This window comes from Primulina tabacum, chromosome 5, assembly GCF_025594145.1.
Source record: "Primulina tabacum isolate GXHZ01 chromosome 5, ASM2559414v2, whole genome shotgun sequence".
NCBI lineage: Eukaryota > Viridiplantae > Streptophyta > Magnoliopsida > Lamiales > Gesneriaceae > Primulina > Primulina tabacum.
Genome location: NC_134554.1, coordinates 1,852,908 through 1,877,831, shown reverse-complemented (window position 1 = coordinate 1,877,831; position 24,924 = coordinate 1,852,908). Strand labels below are relative to the sequence as shown.

At 35.9% G+C, this 24,924-nt stretch overlaps 5 protein-coding genes across 6 annotated transcripts; 2 read left to right on the top strand and 3 right to left on the bottom strand.

Annotated features, from left to right (window-relative positions):
• Positions 1 to 216: 216 nt before the first annotated feature.
• LOC142545349 (large ribosomal subunit protein eL24y) lies at positions 217 to 2,169 on the bottom strand. Its single transcript, XM_075652492.1, has 5 exons — positions 2,014 to 2,169; positions 1,049 to 1,124; positions 866 to 967; positions 618 to 766; positions 217 to 532 (listed from the first exon to the last, which is right to left on the bottom strand). Exons 1-5 carry the CDS (start codon positions 2,022 to 2,024, stop codon positions 379 to 381), a joined length of 492 nt encoding a protein of 163 aa, XP_075508607.1. The 5' UTR covers positions 2,025 to 2,169; the 3' UTR covers positions 217 to 378.
• Positions 2,170 to 3,637: 1,468 nt separating this feature from the next.
• Positions 3,638 to 6,575, bottom strand: LOC142545347 (bifunctional UDP-glucose 4-epimerase and UDP-xylose 4-epimerase 1-like). The gene is made up of 9 exons (XM_075652489.1): positions 6,186 to 6,575; positions 5,842 to 5,891; positions 5,619 to 5,754; positions 5,403 to 5,507; positions 5,059 to 5,286; positions 4,835 to 4,916; positions 4,625 to 4,707; positions 4,289 to 4,380; positions 3,638 to 3,865 (listed from the first exon to the last, which is right to left on the bottom strand). Exons 1-9 carry the CDS (start codon positions 6,381 to 6,383, stop codon positions 3,781 to 3,783), a joined length of 1,059 nt encoding a protein of 352 aa, XP_075508604.1. The 5' UTR covers positions 6,384 to 6,575; the 3' UTR covers positions 3,638 to 3,780.
• A 95-nt stretch (positions 6,576 to 6,670) lies between these two features.
• Positions 6,671 to 16,610, top strand: LOC142545346 (putative helicase MAGATAMA 3). Of its 2 annotated transcripts, XR_012820251.1 has the most exons (21): positions 6,671 to 6,923; positions 7,189 to 7,348; positions 7,636 to 7,763; positions 7,933 to 8,130; positions 8,441 to 8,632; positions 9,111 to 9,146; positions 9,447 to 9,535; positions 9,659 to 9,709; positions 10,187 to 10,298; positions 10,381 to 10,486; positions 11,255 to 11,352; positions 11,456 to 11,569; positions 11,657 to 11,749; positions 13,152 to 13,205; positions 13,501 to 13,559; positions 13,696 to 13,780; positions 14,412 to 14,780; positions 14,885 to 15,007; positions 15,093 to 15,179; positions 16,011 to 16,366; positions 16,426 to 16,610. XR_012820251.1 is itself a non-coding variant. In XM_075652488.1 (20 exons), the coding sequence occupies exons 1-20, from the start codon at positions 6,822 to 6,824 to the stop codon at positions 16,227 to 16,229; spliced, it is 2,475 nt and encodes an 824-aa protein (XP_075508603.1). In that variant the 5' UTR covers positions 6,671 to 6,821; the 3' UTR covers positions 16,230 to 16,610. The 2 variants fall into 2 exon arrangements, 1 of the variants encoding a protein (XP_075508603.1); XM_075652488.1 differs by having other exon boundaries at positions 16,011 to 16,610.
• Positions 16,611 to 19,723: 3,113 nt separating this feature from the next.
• LOC142545348 (protein P21-like) lies at positions 19,724 to 20,616 on the top strand. Its single transcript, XM_075652490.1, has one exon. The coding sequence runs from the start codon at positions 19,782 to 19,784 to the stop codon at positions 20,448 to 20,450; it is 669 nt and encodes a 222-aa protein (XP_075508605.1). The 5' UTR covers positions 19,724 to 19,781; the 3' UTR covers positions 20,451 to 20,616.
• Positions 20,617 to 24,045: 3,429 nt separating this feature from the next.
• LOC142544545 (thaumatin-like protein) lies at positions 24,046 to 24,924 on the bottom strand. The gene has a single exon (XM_075651586.1). It carries the CDS (start codon positions 24,847 to 24,849, stop codon positions 24,190 to 24,192), a length of 660 nt encoding a protein of 219 aa, XP_075507701.1. The 5' UTR covers positions 24,850 to 24,924; the 3' UTR covers positions 24,046 to 24,189.

Genomic DNA, 24,924 nt, shown 5'->3' with positions numbered 1-24,924 from the left:
AGCTATGGGAAAATAATTCAGCAATTAATTGAATCCAATACGTTGCCGGCTGAAAAGGTTTATTATGATGGATACGCTAATTGTATTCTGTTAATTATTAAAAATATTACCTTGAAGTGTATTGTTCAAAATTATTGTCTATATCCATAATTCTATAACTTAGAAGAAGGGCTGCCGCTGCAAAACGGCGCTAAAAATATACGTGCACAAGGTACGTCATATCAAGTGTTTCTTTCATTTTTCAAACGGAAGCCAGAAAATATAATTACCACGCAATAGAAGTGTGCAAAAAAACAAAACCAACACAAAATGTAATTGTACGGAACGATGTCAACACCAACATTACAAGATAAATAATACGTAGCAATAATGCAAAAATTAACGCTTGCCACCACCGCCTCCCAGCTTAGGGCCACTTCTGGGTGCAGCACCCTTTGGCACGTTACCCTTGGAACCTTTCTGCTTAGACAAAACTTCTGCCTTTTTCGCCTTCTTCTCATCCTTAGTTTTCTTGATTCTTTCCTTTATTTCACTGAGATAAAAATATTAAAGGTCATGAGGGACTCGCTCTTTACTGAGCACATACCACCATTATGGGGTTTGAACTCTTAACATACCGTAAAGCAGCTTCACGTGCAGCATCACGAACCTCTGGCTTTTCAGCTCTTCTCTTCTGAATAACTTCCAATGTTGCGCCAACAATAGACCTTGAGTAGGGTTTCTTTGTGGCTCGGCGCCTCTTCTTCACAGCTTCAGCAGCACTGTCCTGAGGATCAGTGACGGAAATTAGATCAAGACAAGATCTCAATAAAGCGTGAGTAAAACAAACTGAGAGACAAAAGATAGTCTTGAGTAAGAAATTTACCTTCTTATGTTGTTTTCGGTAGATTGCAGTCCAGTTCAGCTTTGCTGGCCTCAGTCGGTTGTGGAAATACCTCTTGCATTTTGAGTTAGCAAAGAGGAAGACCTAACCCAACCAGACAGTAAGGTTATTACAAGAAAGAAACTTGAATCGATAACAAATGTACCATCTTCTTTCTCATCCAACCTGGGAGTCAGAGCGAATAAATCTTATGCCTTTTCCTGGATATATCTTGGCACCACTGAAACGACAAAGCTCTGTCCTGATAACCCAAGATAAACAGTAAGTATAACATTCAGTTAAATAAAATTTTAGAAATTTTATGAACTCGTATATATGTATACAATTTGAACTCAAAATGGAAAACAGCAACAGTTCCGCAAGAAGTCTTGGTTCAGAAGAACAGAACTCTCAAGACATGGGAAGCCTCGTAAAAAAAATAATTTCTGCAATCAACTTTTTCCGCAGTAAATCAAGGCATATACAGCATACGAAGATCAAGTATTATGTACCATAAGCTGGAACAAAGTCAAAACAGTGGTACGAAAACTGGGTTAAAGCACTACCGAGGCGAGGATTATAACACCATAATTCATCAAGCGAACTCTTCGAAAACAAGTAAATATACACTGTAAAAGCTCCAAAAGCACATGATTCTGCCTCCCAAACCATGTAGTAAATAAGTCGAATGCGATTCAGGTGAATAAATATAAGAAGAAGAAAAAAACACATTTTCCACGCAAACCACATTTCAAAATTCACTCAAACAATGCTAACATAAGCTAATTCTCCATTAAAACGTAATTTAAACCACGTGATCGATCAATACTAATACTTCCATGGAACATTGAAATTTTATTACACAAGATATTCTATGTTAACTCATTATTTGAACCAAAATAGTTTGCTGAAATCCTAAGAACGCGTGATTTGAGCAAGATACACGCAAATGAAACACCGATCTCATCAAAAAATTGAAACAACAGACATCCCACAAAAAAAGATCCCACAACAGCAAAAAGCTAGTTCAAACGACAGAAAAACCACAACACCAATAAAACATTAGATTAGACGAATCAATTTAACACACAAAAACCGTAAAAGGTGCACTTTTGCACGGTATAGAGGTAGAGAGAGATCAAGAATCATACTTGAGAACCATTGTTGTACACGGTTTGTAGAATCAGCGCGGCTTGTAATCCTAATCCTAAAGAAACGCTGAAACCCTAGTTTCCCAACCACATATACACGGTCTCGCTTCTCCGCGATACGGTGTCGGTATCGGACTTGGGCTTTTGAAGCCCATTTTTGTAGTGTGGGCTACATTTTCGAACAATTAAAGGGCATAATGGTTTATCCTAAACAAATTAATTAATATATCAAAAAAAGTCGATTCCCTATATATTATATTATTATTCACCGATAGCATAAAATAATATAAGGACTATATTAAAATAAGCTCTAAAGATTAATATAAGTTTGTTTTTTATTAAACAAAAAACTACTTAGGGGATTACTAGACAACGAATCAGAGACGTAACCATGATTTTATATTTAGAGGGATTGAATTTTATGTTAAAAACTCATTAATAAAAGTAATCGAGAGGTCAAGATACGAACGTCATTTCTATATTTTAGTTTTTTTAACATATGAGTAAGTCTCTTGTGAGACGGTCTCATGAATCTTTATCTGTGAGACGGGTCAATCCTACCGATATATTCACAATAAAAAGTAATAATCTTAGCATAAAGAGTACTACTTTTTCATGGATAACATAAATAAGAGACATGTCTCACAAAATCCGACCCGTGAAACGATCTTACACAAATTTTTGCCTTAACCATATTTGTCACTAATCTCTTTATTTTTTAGTTATTAGCTCATAATTTAACTAATAATTATAAAAATACTAAATTTTATTATATTGATATTCTGAATTTCATCATATCGTCGCTCATTAAATTTAAATATAGTACATTAGGTTATATTTTGATAAGTAATTTTTTTTTTTGAAAAATAATCGTGAAAAAATTCAGTGTTCTAAAAAGTTCGCTTAAGCATGAAGCTCGACAAAAACGCCCCACTTCGAAGAAAACCGGGAAAAAATGGTTAAACTGCAGTTTGACCGAATTAAACGTAATTAAGACGTTTAATTAAGTGTACTTAAACACAACTAATTGCATCTATTTATTTTTAATTTTGAAGGTATGTCTTTTTGTTTTAAAATAATAAATTAAATTTATAATTTAGATGTTTATTTTTTAATTTTAATTATGATTAACCGTGTCTAATAATGATTTGACAAATATTTAGCATTTTTTAATGTGGTCTAGTTGCAAAAACAAATAAAGATTGCAATTTTGAGATTTTTATGATTTTATAAATATGAGAATTAATACATCAGAATTGAATTTAACATATTTATATATTATTTTATCTATTTATTGGTTTGAGGTAATTACAATTACACTAAAAATTAAAACGTTTTTTCACGCTTAAAACTGTGCTAATCTCGCTTAAACTTGAAAAGCTTGGAGCTCGACATCCGCGCTTCATGCTTTTTAGAACCTTGGTAAAATTTTATTGAGTGAATAAATAACTTGATTTTCTCAGGTATCTCGGAAAGTTATCTTGTTCACAATATTTTTGTACCATATGATACAATTTTTAGAATTTAGTTTATGCCTACGTCATTATATTATTTGATCAAGGCTCATTTTGGCACACTTGAGCCATAATCAGAGCTTTGTTTAATAGTATTCAGACAAAACGAATGGAACTCTAAATCGAACAAATTTCTAATATTTAAATAATCATATGATTTTAAATCCCACCCCAAATCCATAAAAAAGATAAGTAGAAGGAAAAAAATTTGAAAGGCAGGAATATGTGTGGAATATTAACGGTGTAGAAATGCTCAAGGCTTGGATTGATAGCCCCACGGATTCTGGCTAGCCCACTTCCATTGATCCCTGCACATTTCTTCTATACCATAGTTTGCCCTGTATATAAATGAGATCACAAAACATGTATCATGCATTCAGCTATAAGCGGTTCACCAATATAAGAAAATCATGTTTCTATACTACTCTCACTCCACCTCGAGTTCGAAAAAATAGAACTATACTACTCTCACTCCACCTCCGCGTTCGAAAAAACAGAACCCATTTTGCGTACAAGGCCAGAATAGCGCCTGAAACCCGGCTCACTCGGTCTGTTTTCATTTCACCCTTACCTCTTAGGCAAGGAAGAGCCACGACTTCCTGCCCCAAGGCCCTGACGGATTAGAATTTTGAAGTAACGTGGTATGACTGGTTTTTAACTATTTCAGATTTCAGTGGAACAATGAAAAACTATGACAAACCCCGGACAGAGTTCAATCCAAGATTTGAATGCAAAGAAGAGAAGTACTTAAAAATACTTACTTCCAACCGAGCTCTTTCTCGGCTTTCTCTGTGGATGCATAAACAGCCGTGGCATCTCCTGGCCTTCTCGGACAAAGTTTGATGGGTATTTTCTGCAAGATAGGAACAAGCTTTACGAGTCGAACTAGTCATGTAGAAGCACGTAAACTGGCGACTTTATGGACAAGACTGGGAGATAGGGGTGAAACCAATTTCAATAACGATCCAAAGTTTGATTCTCGAAAAAGTTACTGATAAAAATCGTATTTTTATCACTGACGGGTGGTGTTTTACAGCATCTCTCACCCCATCGCTTGGTACGTCGTCCTGGGGGAGAGAGCAAGGGAAAGTAGTCACCTTTCCTGAAGCCCTTTCGAAGGCAGCTACCATGTCAAGAACGGATGTGCCACGACCCGTCCCCAAGTTGTAGGCAACACAACCTTGAAAGAAACCCTCGTTAGATAAGGTAAATCATACCCAATGAAGTCATGAAATTACAAACTAAAATTAAAAAGATACGAAGTTTCGAAATAGCAGAATAGTTTCACAACAATGGTATACAATCACCTATATCCTTGTTCTCGAGAACCCTTTCGAGTGAAACTACGTGACCATCGGCCAAATCCATGACATGGATGTAGTCTCGTACCTGTTTCGGATGGTATACATAATGAAACACAATTTAATCACTCGATCTTTTTGGTATGCTTTTATACACATCAGAAATGCAGAGAAAAGGCATCCAAACAAATTGAGCACCGGTGATTTTAATCTTGAATGAGCCAACTTACCGCGCTACCATCATGAGTTGGATAATCGTGACCATAAACATTTAACTCAGGCAATCGGCCAACAGCCACTTGAGTTATGTAAGGCATAAGATTGTTAGGGATTCCCTTTGGATCTTCTCCCAATATGCCACTCTCATGAGCTCCAACAGGGTTGAAGTATCTGAGCAAAATCATTCTCCATTCTGGGTCGGCCTTTTGAATGTCCCGAGCAATTTCTTCGAGAAACAACTGGTTATATAAAGATTCAAGAAAAGAAAATTGTCACGTACTATCTTCCTAAGCAAAAATACAACAAAATAAATGAAAAGACACGAGTGAAATTGTAATGCTGAGTGCATACATACCTTTGTGCGACCATAGGGATTCATCATGGCCTTCAATTCATAATCTTCGAGGCAAGGAATTTTATCCGGTTGGCCATACACAGTTGAAGACGACGAAAAAACCAGCTACATACCAGAACGAACATGTACAGAAATAGGTAAAATTCACAAAAGGTATAATTTGAAGAACAACCTCAGTTTCGAAAATCGAATAAAAGATTCATGTGAAGCACACACCTTCTTACAATTATATTTTGCCATGGTTTTGTATAAATTAATCGATCCGATCAAATTATTGTCAAAATATCTCATGGGGTATGCAACACTTTCACCAACAGCCTTCAGCCCCGCAAAGTGGATCACTGCATCAAAACTATCATAAGAACAACACAAATTAGATCCGCCAAAAGATCAATTCCAAATCTATAGAAATTAAAGATCTTTCTTAATAGATTCATACTTGGTAGAAGAGAACAACTTCTCCAAATCCTCCACATTCCGGATATCCCCCTGCAGGTTAGGCCAGAAATTAAAAAAAAAAAAACATTCAGAAAACATCGAATTTTCATAATATCTTTACAGCCTTAAATTATTACTTGAAGAACAGATATTACTCCGACTTCATTTTAAGCACGCAAAGCAACAGAAAACGACAGAACAAAAGCAAAATTTTCACCAAGAAAAGATTCAATCACAAATCAATAAAAATGCCATACACAACTCAAGATCCCCACTCAAGCACATTACCACACAGAATTTACGTCAGTTCTTGATGAATAAACCATCCAAAATTCGTATAAATACCAAATGGAAGTCAAGATTCTGGGAGAGTTGGGGCCCGGCCAACTGCCTTAGTCTATGAACCGCCTCTTCCACAGAATTGTCGAGATTATCGATGATCGAGACCTTGAAGCCTTGCTTCAACAGCTGCAACACCGTGTGAGTGCCGATGAACCCGGCACCACCCGTCACCAAGATACTCCTTCTCTTCATGCCCGTCATTAAACTCGATCTGAGCTTGCTTCTGGGATCAACAAATTCCGCGATTGTTCACAATGGAGGATGTAGATTTTATGGAGTGCTTTGCAAGGCTGTTTGCGGGTAATGGGTCTCACTATGATTGAGACGCATTAAATATGGTGAGCGAGGGAGAGAGACTTGCGTTGAAAAGAGTTTGAGCGAAGGAAGCTTTTTGACGTAAGATTAGATGAGCAAATTTATATGATTGGATTCAATAAATAAATTCAGAGATATCCAATATGAATATAATTTATTAGAAAATATTCTATTTAGCGCCAAATATATCGTGTCTCCCAAAACTTGCCAAAACCCTTTATTCCGCCGCGCCTCGTTCGTTCTCCGACCACCTCCACCTCTATCGATAGGTTCAGTTCGATTAGTTTTCTCTTATAATTCAACTGTATTTGACCGGTGGGAGAAATGGCGGTAGACAAGAACAAGCTCGAAGAGGAAGCTTGTATTCTTCGATTTTACAAGATCGTGCTTTCCTGGGATTATCTTCGCATCCTTAAAGAATCCGAGGTATCACATTCCCTACTCTCTTCCCTTTTCCTTTTTCTCCTCCGATTTTTTAGTGGGTTTTTGGGCACCCACTATTGGTGCAAGTTGCGTTCTTAACTAGCCTTACTGAATCACTATTCCGCAAATTCTAGCACGCACAAGTTTTTTTTTTTTTTTAAAAAAATAAAATTTTGATTTGACGGTGGTCATGGATTTATTATCATTTCTAGTTCTTTGTATTTGAGCATCAATTAAGGTTTTCTCACTTTTTTTATGAATTGTTTAGAAACGGAACTACGATAAGAAGATCGGAGAAGGTGGTGGTGTGGGATTGAAGAAAGTGAAGGACACATATACAGATGTTGATGACTATCTCAACACTTTTGAGCCTTTACTTTTTGAGGAGGTCAAAGCTCTGATATCTCAAGGAGAGGACGAGGAAAAAGGTGTTCTTTATTTTCCAGCATTTGGTTTATGATAATTTCAATTTTCTTTTCTTTGTTTCTTTGCATTAAATTTGAATATCTAGAGTCTTGATTGAGGTTTCTTTCCAGTTTGATTGTGCCCAGGGAAGTAAATTTATGAATGTTACTTAGTGTTTCTCTTAATAGTTAGGTAAATTTATTTGCTTCATTGTTGTGGATGGAACTTGTTTAAATATTTCCATGATTTATTTTTTGTTGGCTTCAATCAAGGAGACTCATAGTTCTAATAATATTTTTTAAGCATACAGCGACTGCGTGGCAGCAAGCAATCATAGCAGAATGCAGTGAAGTCAATGGATTTTATCTACCTACGGTTATTTGTTCTGATGCCGATGCAATATCACAAAATGATATTCTGTTGCTTTCAAACAAGAAGGTTCTTTAGATGTCTAATTTCCTTTTCTGAATTATATTGAGATCTGAGAATTTAGTCTCTCTCATTTGCGTTACATTGACACAGCACCTTAAATTTGTTAGTTTACCAGAAACTCATGCCTACCATTGATTTGGTTACCAACTTAACAATGTGTCCATTGCTTTCACAGTTTGGTGAGGGTAAAGAATTACCAACTGCATATGCTTTTGCCCTAGTTGAGCATCGTCAACAGGATAAGCTAAGATTGCGGTTATATTTAAGTGGAGAAGTTAAAAGGTTCGATACAGATGATGTCCAAACCTGCGCAAGACTTTTAAATATGCTTCCACTTGTTTGTGAAGTTCAAAAGTATTTATATGTTCTGAAGGTAAATCTACTTGTAGAAGCTTACTGTCAATTTTATCTTTATGGTCTTTTACTGCCAGCTGTTGATCATTTGTCCTATAATCAGTGCTTGGAGCAATCTAATCTTCAATTGTGAAAGTGGGATTTCAGAACCACTTGTTTACTCTGGTCTTGATGTTTTAGAGATTACTTCTGATTCTCTCCTAGTGATATTCAACATTTCTCATGGCTGTTGAATATCCTTCATTTAGTTAATGATGCTCAAATGTATTTGTATGGTATATTTGGTCGCTACTTCTGTTTTTGACCAACTTAAAAAATAAATTGTCCAGATTTGCAGCTTATCGACTATACTCCGTGAATATGTTGCCCTGAGATCCATATGCTCTCTGCCATTCAAGGATTTGATATTAACTGCAGTGGATATTGACAGCAAAACTGAAGATCGTGCTTGGAAAATTTCTAGACCCTTGACTAATTTTATCGAATCCAATCACAATAAATCTCAGCTAGAGGCCATAAACGTGAGCTTCTTAGCAAATCGGTTTTGACTTTGTTGGCCCTCCGCAGTATAAATTTCTTTCAATATATGCCAACTATAAGCATTAGTTTAATTTGGCTGTAAATCAGTTCTTGTCATCTTATTAGAACAGTTAGCTTTTTCTGTTTCTAACTTTCTGAAGCTCTTCTTTGTTGTTGAGTCTATACATACGATGCTAAGTTAGTGATTAGTTTGGGTTTTTTTTATTTTTTGACAGTAAAAATGTTGAATAATGAATCTAATGTGATTAGTAGTTTGTTAAAATACAATAAAGCCTGGATATGTCACCAAGAAAAAAAAAATACCTGCAAGGACGTGGATATCATACAAAATACCTGCAAGACGTGGATATCATACACATTTGATAATATTTTTTTTTTCAAATAAATCCAATAATGATAAAATAGATGCCTTTTCTCCTCATGCTTACTTTAGATATTGAATTTTCTCTCTGTGAACAGGCAGGTCTCTCACGGAAACCCTTTGTCTTGATACAGGTTTGACTCAGTAATTTATGCTCTTAAATGTGGAATTCAGTCCTTATTTTTCTTTCCTGCAGTACCATGCGTATTAAATGCACAATCACATCTGAATTTTTGATGCAGATGTGAATTTCAAAAACAATTTTCCAAATGCTATAGTTGACAAATGTTCCATCATCTTTATCTTATTGATCACTTGTTTTGATACTGTCACGGATATTTCATGTGTTATTACCTACTACGCTGTCTTTGACATGATATTCCAGTAATGCAAATAATGGCTTGGACCAGTTTATAAAAATGAACTTGTTTTAGGGACCCCCAGGTACAGGAAAAACGCAAACCATCCTTGGGATCCTCAGTGCCATTTTGCATGCCACCCCAGCTAGGGTACAGGCCAACAAGTAAGAATCTTGTTTGGCCATTCTTTGTCTCCTGATTGCTTTGGAGAGCAGAAGCGTGGAATGAGAAATTGGTGATTCTATGCATTTCAAGTATGAATTATTTGATCTCTTTATTACATGCAGGGGAAATTTGGCTGGAGTAAAACTAGGGCCACAATTGCCAATTCAAGAAAAGTATGTTTGATCTTGGCTTATCAGTTCACTAATGTGTTATAGTTTTTTGAGTGAATTTTGCGGGTGTGCGTGAGCAATGTTTTGTTTGTGTATAGACATATTTTTGTATTTTCATTTTTCGCTGGTATACTTTAGCATTGTGTTACTGTTCTAACCATCATAACACGAACTTCCTTTATTTTCTTGAGAACAAATCCATACCTCTTTGACACGGTTTATTTCATCAACAATGAAATAACTGATTTTTTAACCACTGGTAAAAAAAGCTTAATGAAAATAACACTTTTTGTGGCTAAGCAAATAAATTAAACAAGTTATTCAATTCATGGTGAATTGTTGCATGAAATAACCTTCTACGGCTAAGGGATGAACTTCATAAGTTGGTAAACACCATAACAGTTTACTCCATGGACTGCACGCATACTTGGAAAACAGCTCTCCACAGATGCTATAGTACAAAACCTTTTTGATTTGCAGATACAAGCATTGGGAAAAAGCATCACCGTGGTTATATGGCATCAATCCTCGAGATCAAATCATGCCCATAAATGGTGATGATGGATTTTTCCCCACATCTGGCAATGAGTTTGTGAGAGTCGCCACTCTTACCAGAGCATTGATTTTGATTATTTTGCAAATTTACATTCTCAAACTTTTAAACCGACATGCAGAAACCAGAAGTGGTCAAGTCCAGTCGCAAATATCGTGTTCGTGTTTTAGTTTGTGCTCCATCAAATTCTGCTCTGGATGAGATTGTCTTGCGTCTTCTAAATACTGGTTAGGTTTCTATTGCATCCTTCATTTGTTTCATTATATTATATGGATTCACTATCTTGATTGCGGCCATGGATTATTGCTTGAGTAACAACAGGCTTTAGGGGAGCTGATATAATCATCCTAAACTTTCTAAAACTGGTCCATACTGAGACAAAACTGGGAAATAATTAGAATGAAAATAAGCTTATACAAATATTCTGTGATGGCTTTGTGGTGGTAAGGCTGCTGCGTCAATGCTGTCTATTTCTGGTTGTGACCCTATTATTGATGGTCAAGAAGCTTAACACCGACTTTACTCTTACTTGAAAGGCTGATATAATAAAAGAAGATCAAACATTCCTACATCACCCCGTTTGGTCATACACCATTGCCTATTTTTTCTTCCAAGCTATTGATTATGCACAAAACAAGTGGGTTTGATGTTCAAATTTCAATTCTGAGTTCTTAAAAGTATTTGGTTCTCTCAACTTCTTTAGAATGCTGCATAATGACTGTAGTGGAATTAGCAAGTTAGTCATTAGTAGCTTAGCATAGGATTTGTATGGGTACTTTTGTTGTGGAATGAGTGTCGTTTTCATATTTATAAGCGCTGTTGTAACTGACTCTGGTCTGTTGAGACTTCTCATTTCCCCATTTGATCATACAAATTTCTTTGCCGTAGCTATCCGTCCTTTAAAATTTAATGTAGCCACTTGAATGGAATTATGTGACCTCCAAGCAAGAAATTTCAGTTACGCTTTTTATGTTACTTTTTTGTTTGCATGACAGGAATTCATGATGAAAGTGACCGTGCATACAGCCCTAAAATTGTGCGCATAGGTCTTAAACCCCACCATTCAGTCCAGGCCGTCTCTATGGATTACTTAGTATGCAATCAGTCACTATTGATTTCTAAGATTTCCTAATTAGTTAATACATTAATTTATGTAAAACATGCATGCTTGAGGCATATAAATGGTTGTATTGTAGGTAGAACAAAAACTTGCTGGCATGGACTTTCAAGCTAGCGACAAGCATAAGCAAGGAGGCATGTTGAAGGATAAAGACAGTATCCGTGCTTTTATACTAGATGAAGCAGTCATTGTATATTTCTTTTATCCTTCAAGTTCATCTATAAATTTTCTTTGCTCTGTTGAGATACAATATGCAAATAAAGTTGGTTGTTGCCAGGTATTCTCCACTTTGAGCTTCAGCGGTTCAGCTCTTTTCAGTAAATTGAATCGTGGTTTTGATGTTGTGATAATTGATGAAGCCGCTCAAGCCGTAAGCTAATTGTCTCGTGAACTGAAAATGTTTCTCATTTTATTACTCATTGACACACTCAAACAGTAGTTGCTAAATGTACCTTTGCAGCCGGATAAGTCAAATTTCTTTGTGCATGGGTATAATGAGATGTTTTAGCGATTTGGGTCAATTGTTTTTGCCGAGCAAAGGCTAACGTCAGTTTGCTGGCAATGAAACTTCTTACATGATATTTACTTTTTTGCAGCATGCACATTGTTTTTCTGAAATTGTTTATTGTTTGTTTCTTTTAATTAGTTGTTTGTCTATTTGAAAATTGTACTAGTATGAAATGTTTCCCAGTTAGTGTTAGTTCATGTAGAATCAGACGAAAGGGGGCGGGCAGTGGGGTATGCACCTCTTTCTAATTTTATGAGGCCTGTTGTGCTCGGGAAATTGCTTAGATCCGATTATTGTTAAAAATGACAAGCTTTAATAACTTGTTTTGTTGACCACTTTTACTTAAAGCAAAGTACTCATTGATGCAGCCAAGCAGATAAATTTACGATTCTTAGCAGTTCTGGGCTGTTAAAGATTTGTTTTTCATTTGTGCTAGTATACAAAAGCAACTTATAAAAAATGCGCAAAATAAATGAGAAGGTATTTTAGAGGTACAAAGGTGGTGTGACTCTTCAAGTCTTGTCCTCTTCCCCAAGAATTGGATCTATTACAAGACTTTGGAATCCAAATATCCCAACAACCACTACACATAATTTGAGCTGGACCACCAGGAACTCAGGCTCCACATTGATTAGCCCAAGTCTCAATTGCATGCACGTAGTTCCACACACTAGTCATTGTACATGGCTAGGGCTAGGAATACAAATATTTTATATACGTCAGTTTTCTTATGAATCTTTTCATTTAATCATGTCCGAGGAAGATCAGTTTAGAATGTATGGCTGAAGGACTTACTCCTGACATGTTTGTTAGAGCTTGAAGAGTCACTTGGCTTTGGATAACGAGGGGCTAATTGACAAGTGTTTTCTCTTTTCTTCTTAAATCTTAGCAGTCTGTTGTTTTGCTATTTCATCTGCTTTGTTGCATATTCTGCTTAGAGTCTCCTCTGCTCTTCAACTTGTGTCCTCTATTGTTTTTTCTCACACTTCTTCATAAACTCATCCAGTCATTATATATATGTTGTTTTCTTTGTTGCTGGATGTTGTTCTTAATAAAGTTAACATTGTAAAATAAGATCAGTAAGCTTGTTATCGTCCATCATGTTTACATATCTGCATCTAACAGCTAGTTTCTTTCTTTTCAAAATACTGATTAAGTTAAGGATATTTTTAATATGTTGAACTTTCAAATAATTATATTTAATGTGGCATAAATTTGTATTAGAATGTCTTAGCAATATCATTTGGTTTATGTTTCATGACAGGTGGAGCCAGCAACACTCATCCCACTGGCTAATGGATGCAAACAAGTATTCTTAGTATGCGCTCTCCTATGTTTCTCTGAATTAGGAAATTAAACAAAGGAAGTTTTGTAGATTCCCAAACTTTTTACTAAAAGTTGAATGCAAGAAAAAAAACTCGAAAGTTCTTTGCGGCTGTGGTCCTATGGGATAAACTTTCTATCTGGTTGATTGTGATCATCCACGCTAATTACCATCTTTGGCTCACCTCCTAATCAATATACTGATTCATGTAGTTTGTTTGTGCTAGATGGTATGCGACATGAGAAAGATTATGTGAATGTGACTATTAATTTTTGTCTTTTGATTCTAGGTGGGAGATCCAGTTCAGTTGCCAGCAACTGTAATTTCCCCAGTGGCAGAAAAATTTGGGTAAGAGCAGCATTTTGTGTTTACTTGTTTTATCTTAAATCAACGTGATTTAGTCAGACGACCATTTCTTTTCTGGGAACTCTAGTTGAGAAAGGTTGCTAAAGAATGAATAAAAGACTTTCCTGAACTTTTACAGATATGGAATGAGCTTATTTAAAAGATTCCAGAGGGCTGGTTATCCAGTACAGATGCTGAAGACTCAATATCGCATGCATCCTGAGGTCTCTGCTATTCTTTAGTTCTCTTTTTTCTCTTTGGTGACAGTTACAATTTGTTATTTATAGTCCTTGTGGAAATTCAGAAGCTGTGTGCATGACATTTAACATTGTAGAAAAGGTGTAGTTTTTTGAATTTTCCATCATCAAAATTTTTCAGCAGCTGTGAAATTGCAACACTAAGTAACTAACCTCTTGAGTTCATTTTGACCAATCTTATTCAAAATATCTTTAAAATGTGCAGAGATACTCAGTTGCAGATAGGAGCTTACGGTTGGTTCCAATTTTTTTTGACTCGTAATTGTTCTTTTCATTAGTTAATTTTTCACGGTTGATGAATCATTCATATTCTGCAATTATTAATATCGCTTGAGACTAGTCATATGGTTTACATTTGTTTAGTTTTACATGTGTGCAAGATTTTCCTTTATCTTTCGCTATTATCATTATTATTTCCAAGAATTTAAATTCATCACGATCACCAGTTGAAATAACTGGACTGTTCGAACCAATAAACCACAGCCTATAGCTTTGTCGGATATGTTTAATAAACATTCCTTGAATTTGTTTACTGATTTGTGACTAGGTTTAGCTGATAAAATGCACTGTCTCAGCTGTAATTGAACTGTTCGTACAGATTAGGAGCTTCCCTTCCAGGGAGTTTTATCATGATGGATTGGAGGATGGCCCTGATGTCAAATACCTGACAAAGCGCCCGTGGCATGGATTTAGTTGCTTTGGGCCTTTTTGCTTCTTTGACATACATGAGGGGAAAGAGTCTCAACCATCAGGAAATGGTTCGTGGGTAAATGTTGACGAGGTTGAATTCGTCCTCGTCATGTACAGCAAATTGGTGAGTAGATATCCTGAGCTGAAGACAAGTTCTCGACTTGCAATAATATCACCATATAGACATCAAGTCAAGCTTTTCAGAGAATCTTTTCAAAACACTTTCGGTGTGGAGTCGGACAAAGTTGTAGACATTAACACTGTTGATGGATTTCAGGTAATTTATATATTATGTGACAATCATGCATGAGGCAGTCTTTTCTCTAGCAATTTTTGTGTACTTTAGTTATAAGTGTAATGAATTGATAAGAAACTCTTCAGGGTCGTGAAAAAGATGTTGCTATATTTTCTTGTGTTCGGGCAAGTAAAGAGGGAGGCATTGGGTTTGTTGCTGATTTTAGACGAATGAATGTTGGTATTACTCGTGCAAGGTCTTCTGTTCTGGTATGGCTTGTTTTTTTGAAAAAAAGATCAATCGATTGAATTTTTATTATTACACCATAAAGGTGGTTTCTTTTAATGATACTAGGTCGTGGGTTCTGCATCAACACTGAAAAGAGATGGTCACTGGAAGAACCTGGTCACAAGTGCGGAGGAAAGAAATGTATTATTCAAGGTAGCTATCTCTCTTAAATTACTATCTTTACAATGTTTGTTTCCTCTCGAATTCCATTTTTTAAGGCCATCATTTGCATCAGTTTGGTTCGTGATTGATTTGGTTAAATGTTTAGGTTGAAGAAGTTCAAATTCTCTAGAGATTTGGTTGGGAATAGTTTATGTTTAGGCAAAAGTCTTAACCATTTTTCAACTTCGATAAATTTTTCAAAGAAACAAGATATATTAGAGATATGGGGAGGATAGGACTAAACTTTCAAGATTATTTAGTTGGGAGGTAAGAACTGAACTTTTAAGATAGTTTGGCCATGTTCAACATCAACCGTTAGGCTCAGTGAGACAAAGAGAGTGACCAGGAAGCTGGCATGATATGAACATATTAAACATTTAGTGATTCTGGTATCAACTATGAACATCGACTGTAGGGCTCAATTTAAAAGAAGAGAGTGACAAATAATTTGTCACGGCATGAAATTATTAAACGTGAGTTAAGTGATTTTGGTATTGCTTATCCTTCAATTTTCAGAAAGAATAATTAAGAAGTGAGGTTTAGGTAACCGAATCAAATTTGTTTGGGATTTAGGGTTGAATAATGAAATAGAAGAATTTGAGTCCCATCTATAAATGGAGGCATTTGTAATCACCACCACCATGGTTTCAAGTCATAAAAACTTAAATTGTTTGGATTTTAGATCCTTGAAAGCTTAAAGCTTTTTTATATTCCAAAATCTAATACATGCAATTGAATTTAGCAAATGCCGAGGCTCCCCTTTCTTTCTGACATTCCAGTTTTAGAAAAAAAGGACTGTTGCTAACCACCCTGCAATCTCAGGTTTCCAAGCCTTACACAGAGTTTTTCAGCGACTCTTCGCTTGAGCAAATGAAAGTAAAGGAATCCAAGTCAGAAAACCTCGAGGACCCTCCTGAAGATATGGACGTTGAAATTCCATTTTTTGGAAACACTGGCAGAGCTTATCAAGAACCTGAAGTTGACGACATGGTAGATGCCGGAGAGGGATATGCATATGAAGAGGACTTTGGTGAAGACTGAGTGTCGGAAATCCTTTTGCTGACATTTTCTTTCTGGTGCTTTGCCAATAACTGCGCATTGTTGTTTTAATTATTTGAGATAAAATGGATTAGCATACACATTTAATTATTTTGATGAGGTCAGAATCGATAGCTTGCGTATACGGGGCACGACGAGAATTACTGAGACGGGGCTGTTGTTCTAACTTTCGGGCTAGGTGTCGGATCGGGTTTGAATAATTAACTTAAGGTGTATTTAATTCGTTAGCAAGGAAATCTTAGATTTCAACAAAGCTTTCAAACCTTTGTGGCATTCTAGTTCTTGCCTCTCATATTCAATGTAAAGACTCGCAAGTTTTGTCTTTCCTCTCTTGGCTATAATATATGGTGGCTTCAATCAAAATTTTCGAAATGATGTTAGGTAATCGGGTCGGTTCGGGTCAAGTGAAGAGTCTCAAAATATATTTCTTTCGTCAATTACTTGTTCACCTCTAAGGGCACCCACATTGGGTGTTGATACCAAATGTTAGAGATTTTTCTCAAAATCATGTTTTTTACGTATACATGAACATGAAAAAATATATGCGGAAGCTTAAATCGAGTGTTATCTCCGGCCATTGAAAATTTTGATTTCTCTGATTTTCCTCTCGGTTGAAGCCTTCTAAGCACTACACGCTCTCTTTAGATGGTGTATTGTTCTTATGAGGTGTGTGTGCTTAGGGACCTCAATCGTTGCTATTTATAGGCATCTCATACCATCAACGAGAAAATTTGGGAGCATGAATTTCAAAAGAAGATTCGTGTACGTAACTTAATTTTTTTGGCCGTCGCCAATATGTTATAACACCCATTTAACACCCACTCTCCAATGTGAGTGGGCGTTATAACACTCACTCACATGAGAGAGAGTGTGGGGCGTTCATACATATGATTTAAAATAAATTGCATACTTAGCGACGGGCATGCGAGGCTCTTCAACGATTATTTCTCCACAAACCCGGTGTATCCAGATCAAATATTTCGAAGACGATTTCGCATGCGAAGAGAGTTATTCTTTCGAATAGTGAATGCACTTGAGGATCGTTCACCGTATTTTCAGCAAAGGGACGATGCTGCGAGAAGAAAAGGCTTGTCACCACTACAAAAATGCACGGCTGCAATTCGTCAATTGGCGTATGGAGTCCCGGCCGACCATCTTGACGAGTACCTACGCATGGGTGAATCAACTGCCATCAAGTGTCTTTTCAAGTTCTGCGGATATGTGGTTGAACTATTTAGTGATCGATATTTGAGAAGGCCAAATGCTGATGATGTTCAACGTCTTCTTCAAATGCATGATGAAAGGCACGGGTTCCCTGGAATGTTGGGCAGTCTTGATTGCATGCACTGGGAATGAAAAAATTGCCCAGTTGCTTGGAAATGCCAGTTTACAAGAGGCCATGGGTCACCGACAATCGTGCTTGAAGCGGTCGCGTCTCAAGACTTGTGGATATGGCATGCATTCTTTGGTGTCGCCGGTTCACGTAATGATCTTAACGTGTTGTACGAATCTCCCATATTCAATAACGTCTTGCAAGGAAATGCACCAGAGATTAATTTCATGGTAAACGAGACTCAATATACGAAGGGGTATTATTTAACAGATGGAATATATCCGGAATGGGCCACTTTCGTTAAGGCTTTTCCTTGCCCGGAGGATCCAAAGAGGAGGCTTTTTAAGGAAAGACAAGAGTCTGCAAGAAAAGATGTTGAACGAGCATTTGGGGTGCTCCAAGCTCGATGGGCAATTGTCAGAGGTCCAGCTCGTTATTGGTACAGAAAAAAGTTAAAATATATTATGTTAGCATGCATTATTTTACATAACATGATTGTCGAAGATGAGGGGGTTCACGTGACAAATTGGTACAACGATGAAGGTGACGAACCCGCACAACCCGTCTAGGGCTCAAACCGAGGATTTCATGAATATCTCCGAACAAATTCCGAAATACGTGACACTCATGTGCATCACCAACTTCGTGCCGACTTAGTTAAACATATTTGGTCACAATACAACAACAATCCTTGAATTAGTATTTTGCATCTTCTGTTAAATTTAATTTATTTTCTTTTATTTTTATGCAAGTGTTATTTATTATTATATGTTGTACCGTTTTATTTTAGGTTTATAATAAATTTTTAATTTTAAGTAAATGACACTCATAAAATTAAATTATATTACGTATTGAATATATAAAAACAAATTATTATTAATATAACATAATAATAATTTAAATTTCTTAAAAAATTTGAAATTGAATTTATTTAATGTAAAATAAGAGTAAGATGAATGAGTGAACAGCGGGACCCACAAATAATGAGTGTGAATGTTAAAATGAATGTGGGAGAATAGATGTGTTAATGTAATGTGTATGTGACATGTGGACTCCACGATTTTTGATGAGGTGACACCCACCGATGCGGATGCTCTAAGATATCGTTTGATTGGTACGATAAGATAATTAATAGATATAACGACGTATTTAATTATAAAGTAGTAGTTGATACGTGTGAAATTCGATAATATATGTTTTGTTCGGCGTAAGTCATTAACGGGAACAAGTCGATGATTTTTTGATTTGGCAAAAAGTGGTAGGTCAGATTCCAATTGCTCCGTACCAATAAGGTAGTCCTTCTTTGCGGAGGAGGAATTAACGTGACACCCACGCGTACATTCATATCAAAATAAGGAGCATTAGTAGACAAAAGGAAACTACTTTGGATTTTTCAAAAACAAAGGATGAAAAGTAAAACAACCTAGCTGTTTTTTTTTTCTTTTCCGGAAAAAAAATATAATAATACTACTTTCTAATATGGACTAGCAAAAAAGCAACATATAATCTTTTTATTTTTGAAAAATCAATTTATTCGGCTGGACCCGGCGGCTAATTAGAGTTCCCAAGGACTAAAAGAGAGGCTGCTGGATTAGAAACATTCAATATATGAAATTGCTTTTCTTTTTGTTCTAAACTAAGTACTTACGAATTAACTCACTTTTTGGATATGCGGTATAATTTAATTTGCCTAAACTAAAGAAGCTGTGTTCGAGGAAAATGGAAAAAAAAAATAAGTAGGTAAGAAATTAGAATGATTATTTCAATGGGTGTGAAAGTGATCATTCTATTTAATCGATAGTATTATTACATATAGGGTTATATGTACAGAAGAAGCTAGAAAAAAATAATAGTCTTATTGAGTGTGCGTGAGCTGCTGCCAAATATGGACCTAAGCACCGACGTTTTTTTATTAATAATTAAAAAAAAAAGCTTGTTCTCATAACAAATTTTTCGAAAATATTGGATAATTGAATAAACTGATGCGATAATTTTTATAACACAAATTAAATTTAATTATATTCAAAATTTTCGTTAAATAATTAAAAAAATATATATATCATAATATAAAATTCAAACGTGTCAATCTAGTACAACTTTAATATAAACCACGTTAGCTTTCCCAATGATCCTCTCCTCCCTGTATAAATAATTAAAAGGCCTCCATGATTTTTCTTGAAGGTGTGATTAATTAATTCAAAATGAATCACCAGAAGATAGCTCTCCTGATCTTCCTGCCGCTTCTCTTCCTCCAAACCCGTGCAATATTCTTCAACATCCGCAACAACTGCCCCTACACAGTCTGGGCCGCCTCCCTCCCCGGTGGGGGCCGCCGCCTCGACAGTGGTCAGAGGTGGACGCTCGGCTTCCCCAAAGGGCCGGGACGCGCCAAAATCTGGGCCCGAACGAACTGCACCTTCGACGCATCGGGCCGCGGCAGATGCCTCACCGGAGACTGTAACGGCCTGCTCCAATGCAAGACATACGGGACCCCACCCACGACCCTTGCGGAATACGGGCTCAACGGCTTCGCGTACAAAGACTACTACGACATCTCCCTTTTACAAGGATTCAACGTGCCGATGGAGTTCCAGCCCACCTCGAACGGGTGCACCCGCCCCTTGAGATGCACGGCGGACATCACGGGGCAGTGCCCGAATGCACTCAAGGCTCCCGGGGGATGCAATAACCCGTGCACGGTGTACAAGACGACGGAGTATTGCTGCCACTCGGGGGCGTGCCGGCCGACGAATCTGTCCAGATTTTTCAAGTTGAGGTGCCGCGATGCTTTCACGTATCCGGAGGATGACCCCACCAGCACTTTTACATGCCCCGCCGGAACGAGTTATCGGGTTGTATTCTGCCCTTAGAGAGCTTATCATCGAGTCGTGATTATTATTAATTTTTGTCGCAATAATAATGCTTTAATAATTTACATAGTATATTACAATAATAAATAAGGTTTCATATTGTATTCATGTAACATACGACCACTGCTTATCATTTTATTAAACATATAATTGATCGTTGTGTTCATGATAATGTACCTCGTAGCAGTCAGTAATCGTTATTTCTTTACAGAATTTGGTAAGATTACCGACAAAAATGGTTGAACCAAATTTAATTCCGGTCTTTGAGACGATCTCACGAATTTTTATCTGTGAGACGATCAATCCTACTGATATTCACAATAAAAAGTAATATTTTTAGAATTAAAATTAATATTTTTTCATGGATGACCCAAATAAGATATCTGTCTCACAAAATACGACTCGTTAACCGTTTCACACAGATTTTTGTCTTAATTCTGATTGTTTTGTGTTGTATTGTACTTGTTTTATAATGTTTCTTTAATATTTTTATGATGTTTGATGTCGGTTGATAAAATTTTTGATAATTATAATTTGTATATATGAAATTGGTTGTCTTGGTTAAATTTAAATCTCAATTTTAACAACTTAAAATTGAATTCAAGACCCTCGAGAGATCGGGAAAGAAAATTCTTTTTAAATGACTACGTTAATGAATAAAGTAGATATGATTTGTCATAATATAATAAATTAGTTTTGAATTAAACTCTCAAATTCAGCAACCCGAAAGTCTGTTATCTTGAATAGATTCCATGGCAGAATTATTCGCCAATCAAAATAATTCAAGATGGATTTTACGGAATATTGTAAAAGATATCATCTAAATAAAAGTCGCTGCGCTGCTACGCGTACAAGTTTGATTAAAATCCACGTGGCTTGGTCGGGCTAGCTCGAGAATTTTCAATGTTCAACCACTGATTGAGATATTAAATTCACGGTCTGAATGCTTCGAATATTCTTCCCGCATTAAGATCTTAAACTCATAGTTTACCTACTAATTTTGGCATTTACCTCTAAAATATATAATTATATATTTTTGGATTTGGCTCTTTCAAACAAAGAAAATTGATTTTATTTTATTTTAATCAATTATTATTTATTTGTATTTTTATTATTGGGTTTAAAATTTTCATATTAACTATTATACAAAAGTTATTTTACTAAATCTCATTTGTAAATGAAATATGATCTTGTTGAGGAATGTGCCAATGCATCAGAATCTTTTTCACAATGGTTCTCTCAATGCTTGGAACGGTGCCCATCTCAAGAAAAGTCCAACTTAGCCCTGATTTTGTGGAGCATACGTGGATATCGGAATAATAAACTATGGAACGACGTGGATAGACCAGCTAGAGTTAATATTTCACTAGCATGGAAATATGCTCGAACACTGGACCAAGTTCCACTTACACAGATGATGCCCTCGCCTGAAGAAATGCAGACCGCCTTCGGGCTTTATGAAATGCAACATTGATGCAACCACTTTTAAGGAAGCGCGAAAGACTAGGGTAGCAGCAATAATTCGGGACTCCAATGGAGAATTCATAATCTCTAGGATGCAAAACTATTATGGGATACTTGAAGTACGAGAAGCTGAAGCGAAAGCATTGTTTCATGCCTCAAAGCTGGCGGATCGTAGTGAATTTGGATCGATTGTTGCTACATGTTGCTCCCTTCTCTATCAAGAACCTTCGTACGAAGTTCGTTTTGTCAGAAGACAAGCGAATATGCCTGCTCACATTCTGGCTAGGACGGCCAATTCTTATGCTAGTCTTTTTATTTCTCATGACAGTTCTGAGCTTATTACAAATATTCTACTTCATGATTGTAATAACTCTGATTTGAATTAATGAAGAATGAATATTTTGTTTCAAAAAAAATGAAATATAGATATAAGATACAACAAGTTGTTATTGTAAAAATTTATCAAATTATAGTTAATATATTTGTGTATAAATATTTCTAAAAAATAAAGATTTTAATATTTAATGTCTATCTACGTAAAATAAATACAATTCAAAATTATCTTTATGTTCTAAAAATATTATATATTTTGCTAAAAAATTAATAGAAAGTAACTGAAAAATCTTACTTTCAGTATCAAATTTTATTATATTTTGTATTTTGTACCAAGATTTAACAAAAAAATGGTAAATCAAAATTTTTTCCACGCCATTGCTTTTTACACCCCGACAAAGCTTGAGATAATTTTGTGTACATGAATAGTAATTATAGGCTCGTAAATTTTTATAGTGTGTAAATGTTAGAAAATGAGAGGACTTATTTTTAAAAATATATATATATATGAAGAATTTGTACAGGAGAGATAAAAATGGTGTCGTGATCTAGTATTTTGTCTTTTATATTTAAATGTATTCATATCAAACTTTGTATAACCTGTAATTATTTTTTATCACTATAAATTTCTTTTATTTAAATATAAATTAAGTTAATTATAAAAAATTATACATATATAATTAATGCAACATCTTCTGTTAGACAGAGCGCTTGCCGCTTTACCAAAAACTATAGCTAGTGGTAATGGTGCAACTCAAATCTTTTAAACCGCACAGCAGCATAAGTACCACAGTTCGATCGCTCTACCAAGCAGGGACAATTATTGCACCCAAAAATATTCTTCCCAATTATTGTACTCCTTGCAATCAATGAGAATCGAACCCGTGACATTAACTATGATACCAATTGTTGGACCGAGCGCTTGTCACTTTACCAAAAGCTATAGCTAGTGGTAATGGTGCATATCAAATCTTTTAAACCGCACAGCAGCTCATGTATCAAACATGGACAATTATTGCACCCAACATCTTCCAATATGATTGAGGGATACTACATTAATTAGTTTGCAATGTCTTATGTGAGTGGCGGTGTACACCATTGGAAACAAAGTTTTGCGTCGAAAATCACTTTATTTTGCAATTAATTTTAATTTTCTGAATTATTATTATTTAAAAAAATCAACTTTGTAGATTTTTCCTGGTCAGACCTCTACTGGGAAAATCTAGAAAAATAGACGGTCAAAGCTCGGGAAATTAAGGAAAACAAGGACTGCTTTCTTTGAAAACTATGTTTTTTTCTTCTTTGTAAAAAAAAAAAGAAGAAGAAAACTATGAATATCATTTGTCTACGTATATATACATATAATATGTTGTTCAGTGCCGGCTCCGGGAAGCACCTAGGCGGTCTAGAGTCTTTTTTGGTTGGGGTCTTTAAATATATTTTTTATTATTATTAGTTTTTTTGTTTTTAAAATTTAAAACCATAGTGACTTCTCAATTTTTTTGTTGCAAATTTAAAACATTGTCATTTTTTATTTTTTACTTCTGCTCCTCATTTCTTTGCGTAAAAAATAATCTAAATTCATAAAAAAAAGTTTACTTTTTTCGTTAAATTTGTTAGAATCGATTAGGGGTAAATCGTTGAGCTATAATATTTAGCTCCGTTCTTGAAATAGTGAATATCAATGAATTAAATCGAGTTTGGTTTTCAAATCAAGCGGAAGACAGTCAAAATAATCTTTCGTAAAAACTGATTAAACATTTTGTAAAATATTTAAAATATATATATGGTTGAAGTATTTTATCAAACATTTGGAACGGAAAATATATTATGTATCAAAAATATATCTTTGTAAGGCACAACACACTCAATTAATTAAACCATAGCTCCGCCAAGCTTTATTCACAAAAAATAGCAAAACACAATGTTGAGAAAACAATAATCAAGGGCAAAATACGACTGTGTAGTTGGTTCCTGCAGCGCAACTAGAGATCTCTGGCTGATCATCTTTAGGGTAAGTATAAGCTCTCGGGCACTTGCTCTGAAAAAACCTCGAATACTTGGTCGGCCCGCACTTCTCAGAGCCACAACAGTATTTGTCCTTCCTAAACACGTTGCACGGATCGCTGCACCCTCCCGGCACCCGCAGCTGCTTCGGGCAAAACTCATTGATGTCTACGCTGCATTGAATAGGCCTCCCGCAGTGCCCGGTGTCGGGAGTTGCCTTGACTGGTACATTGAATCCATTTATAAGAGATACGTCGAGGAAATCCAAATCGTTGAATATGTTGAGTCTGTATCTCACAGCAGTGACGGGAGATTCACCAAAGTTTTCGCACTTTAGGAGCTCGTTGCAGTCACCGGTTTGGCATCTGCCTCTACCGGTCTCATTGAAGGAGCATCCGGTTCGAGCCCAAATCCGGCCTAGCGTTTGGTCGGGAACGTTTAGTTCCCATGTTTGGTTGTTTTCAAGCCGCTGGCCTCCACCGGGTACTGCGGCAGCCCATACGGTGAAGGGACAGTTGTTCTTTACGCTAAATCTGATTGCATCGGTGTGGTTGAAGAAAAGAGCGATGAGGAAAAATCCGAGGGATTTGATCATGTTTGAACAGAGAGGATAGACAACTGAATGTGTATTCGGAATTTGGTTATTAGATTATACACAAAGTTCCTATCC

What these genes read in the sequence shown, in the direction of transcription:
- LOC142545348 (XM_075652490.1), top strand. Translation starts at nt 19,782, where the DNA reads ATGAATCACCAGAAGATAGCTCTCCTGATCTTCCTGCCGCTTCTCTTC.
- LOC142545349 (XM_075652492.1), bottom strand. An exon ending in TTATTCGCTCTGACTCCCAG is followed by an intron (nt 968 to 1,048) that starts GTTGGATGAGAA and finishes TGGTTGGGTTAG; the next exon opens with GTCTTCCTCTTTGCTAACTC. An exon ending in ACCGAAAACAACATAAGAAG is followed by an intron (nt 767 to 865) that starts GTAAATTTCTTA and finishes ACTGATCCTCAG; the next exon opens with GACAGTGCTGCTGAAGCTGT.
- LOC142544545 (XM_075651586.1), bottom strand. Translation starts at nt 24,849, where the DNA reads ATGATCAAATCCCTCGGATTTTTCCTCATCGCTCTTTTCTTCAACCAC.
- LOC142545347 (XM_075652489.1), bottom strand. Translation starts at nt 6,383, where the DNA reads ATGACGGGCATGAAGAGAAGGAGTATCTTGGTGACGGGTGGTGCCGGG. An exon ending in AAGTTGTTCTCTTCTACCAA is followed by an intron (nt 5,755 to 5,841) that starts GTATGAATCTAT and finishes TTCTTATGATAG; the next exon opens with TTTTGATGCAGTGATCCACT. An exon ending in GAGAAAGAGCTCGGTTGGAA is followed by an intron (nt 3,866 to 4,288) that starts GTAAGTATTTTT and finishes ATTTATATACAG; the next exon opens with GGCAAACTATGGTATAGAAG.
- LOC142545346 (XM_075652488.1), top strand. Translation starts at nt 6,822, where the DNA reads ATGGCGGTAGACAAGAACAAGCTCGAAGAGGAAGCTTGTATTCTTCGA. An exon ending in TGTTGCTTTCAAACAAGAAG is followed by an intron (nt 7,764 to 7,932) that starts GTTCTTTAGATG and finishes TTGCTTTCACAG; the next exon opens with TTTGGTGAGGGTAAAGAATT. An exon ending in TTGATGAAGCCGCTCAAGCC is followed by an intron (nt 11,750 to 13,151) that starts GTAAGCTAATTG and finishes GTTTCATGACAG; the next exon opens with GTGGAGCCAGCAACACTCAT.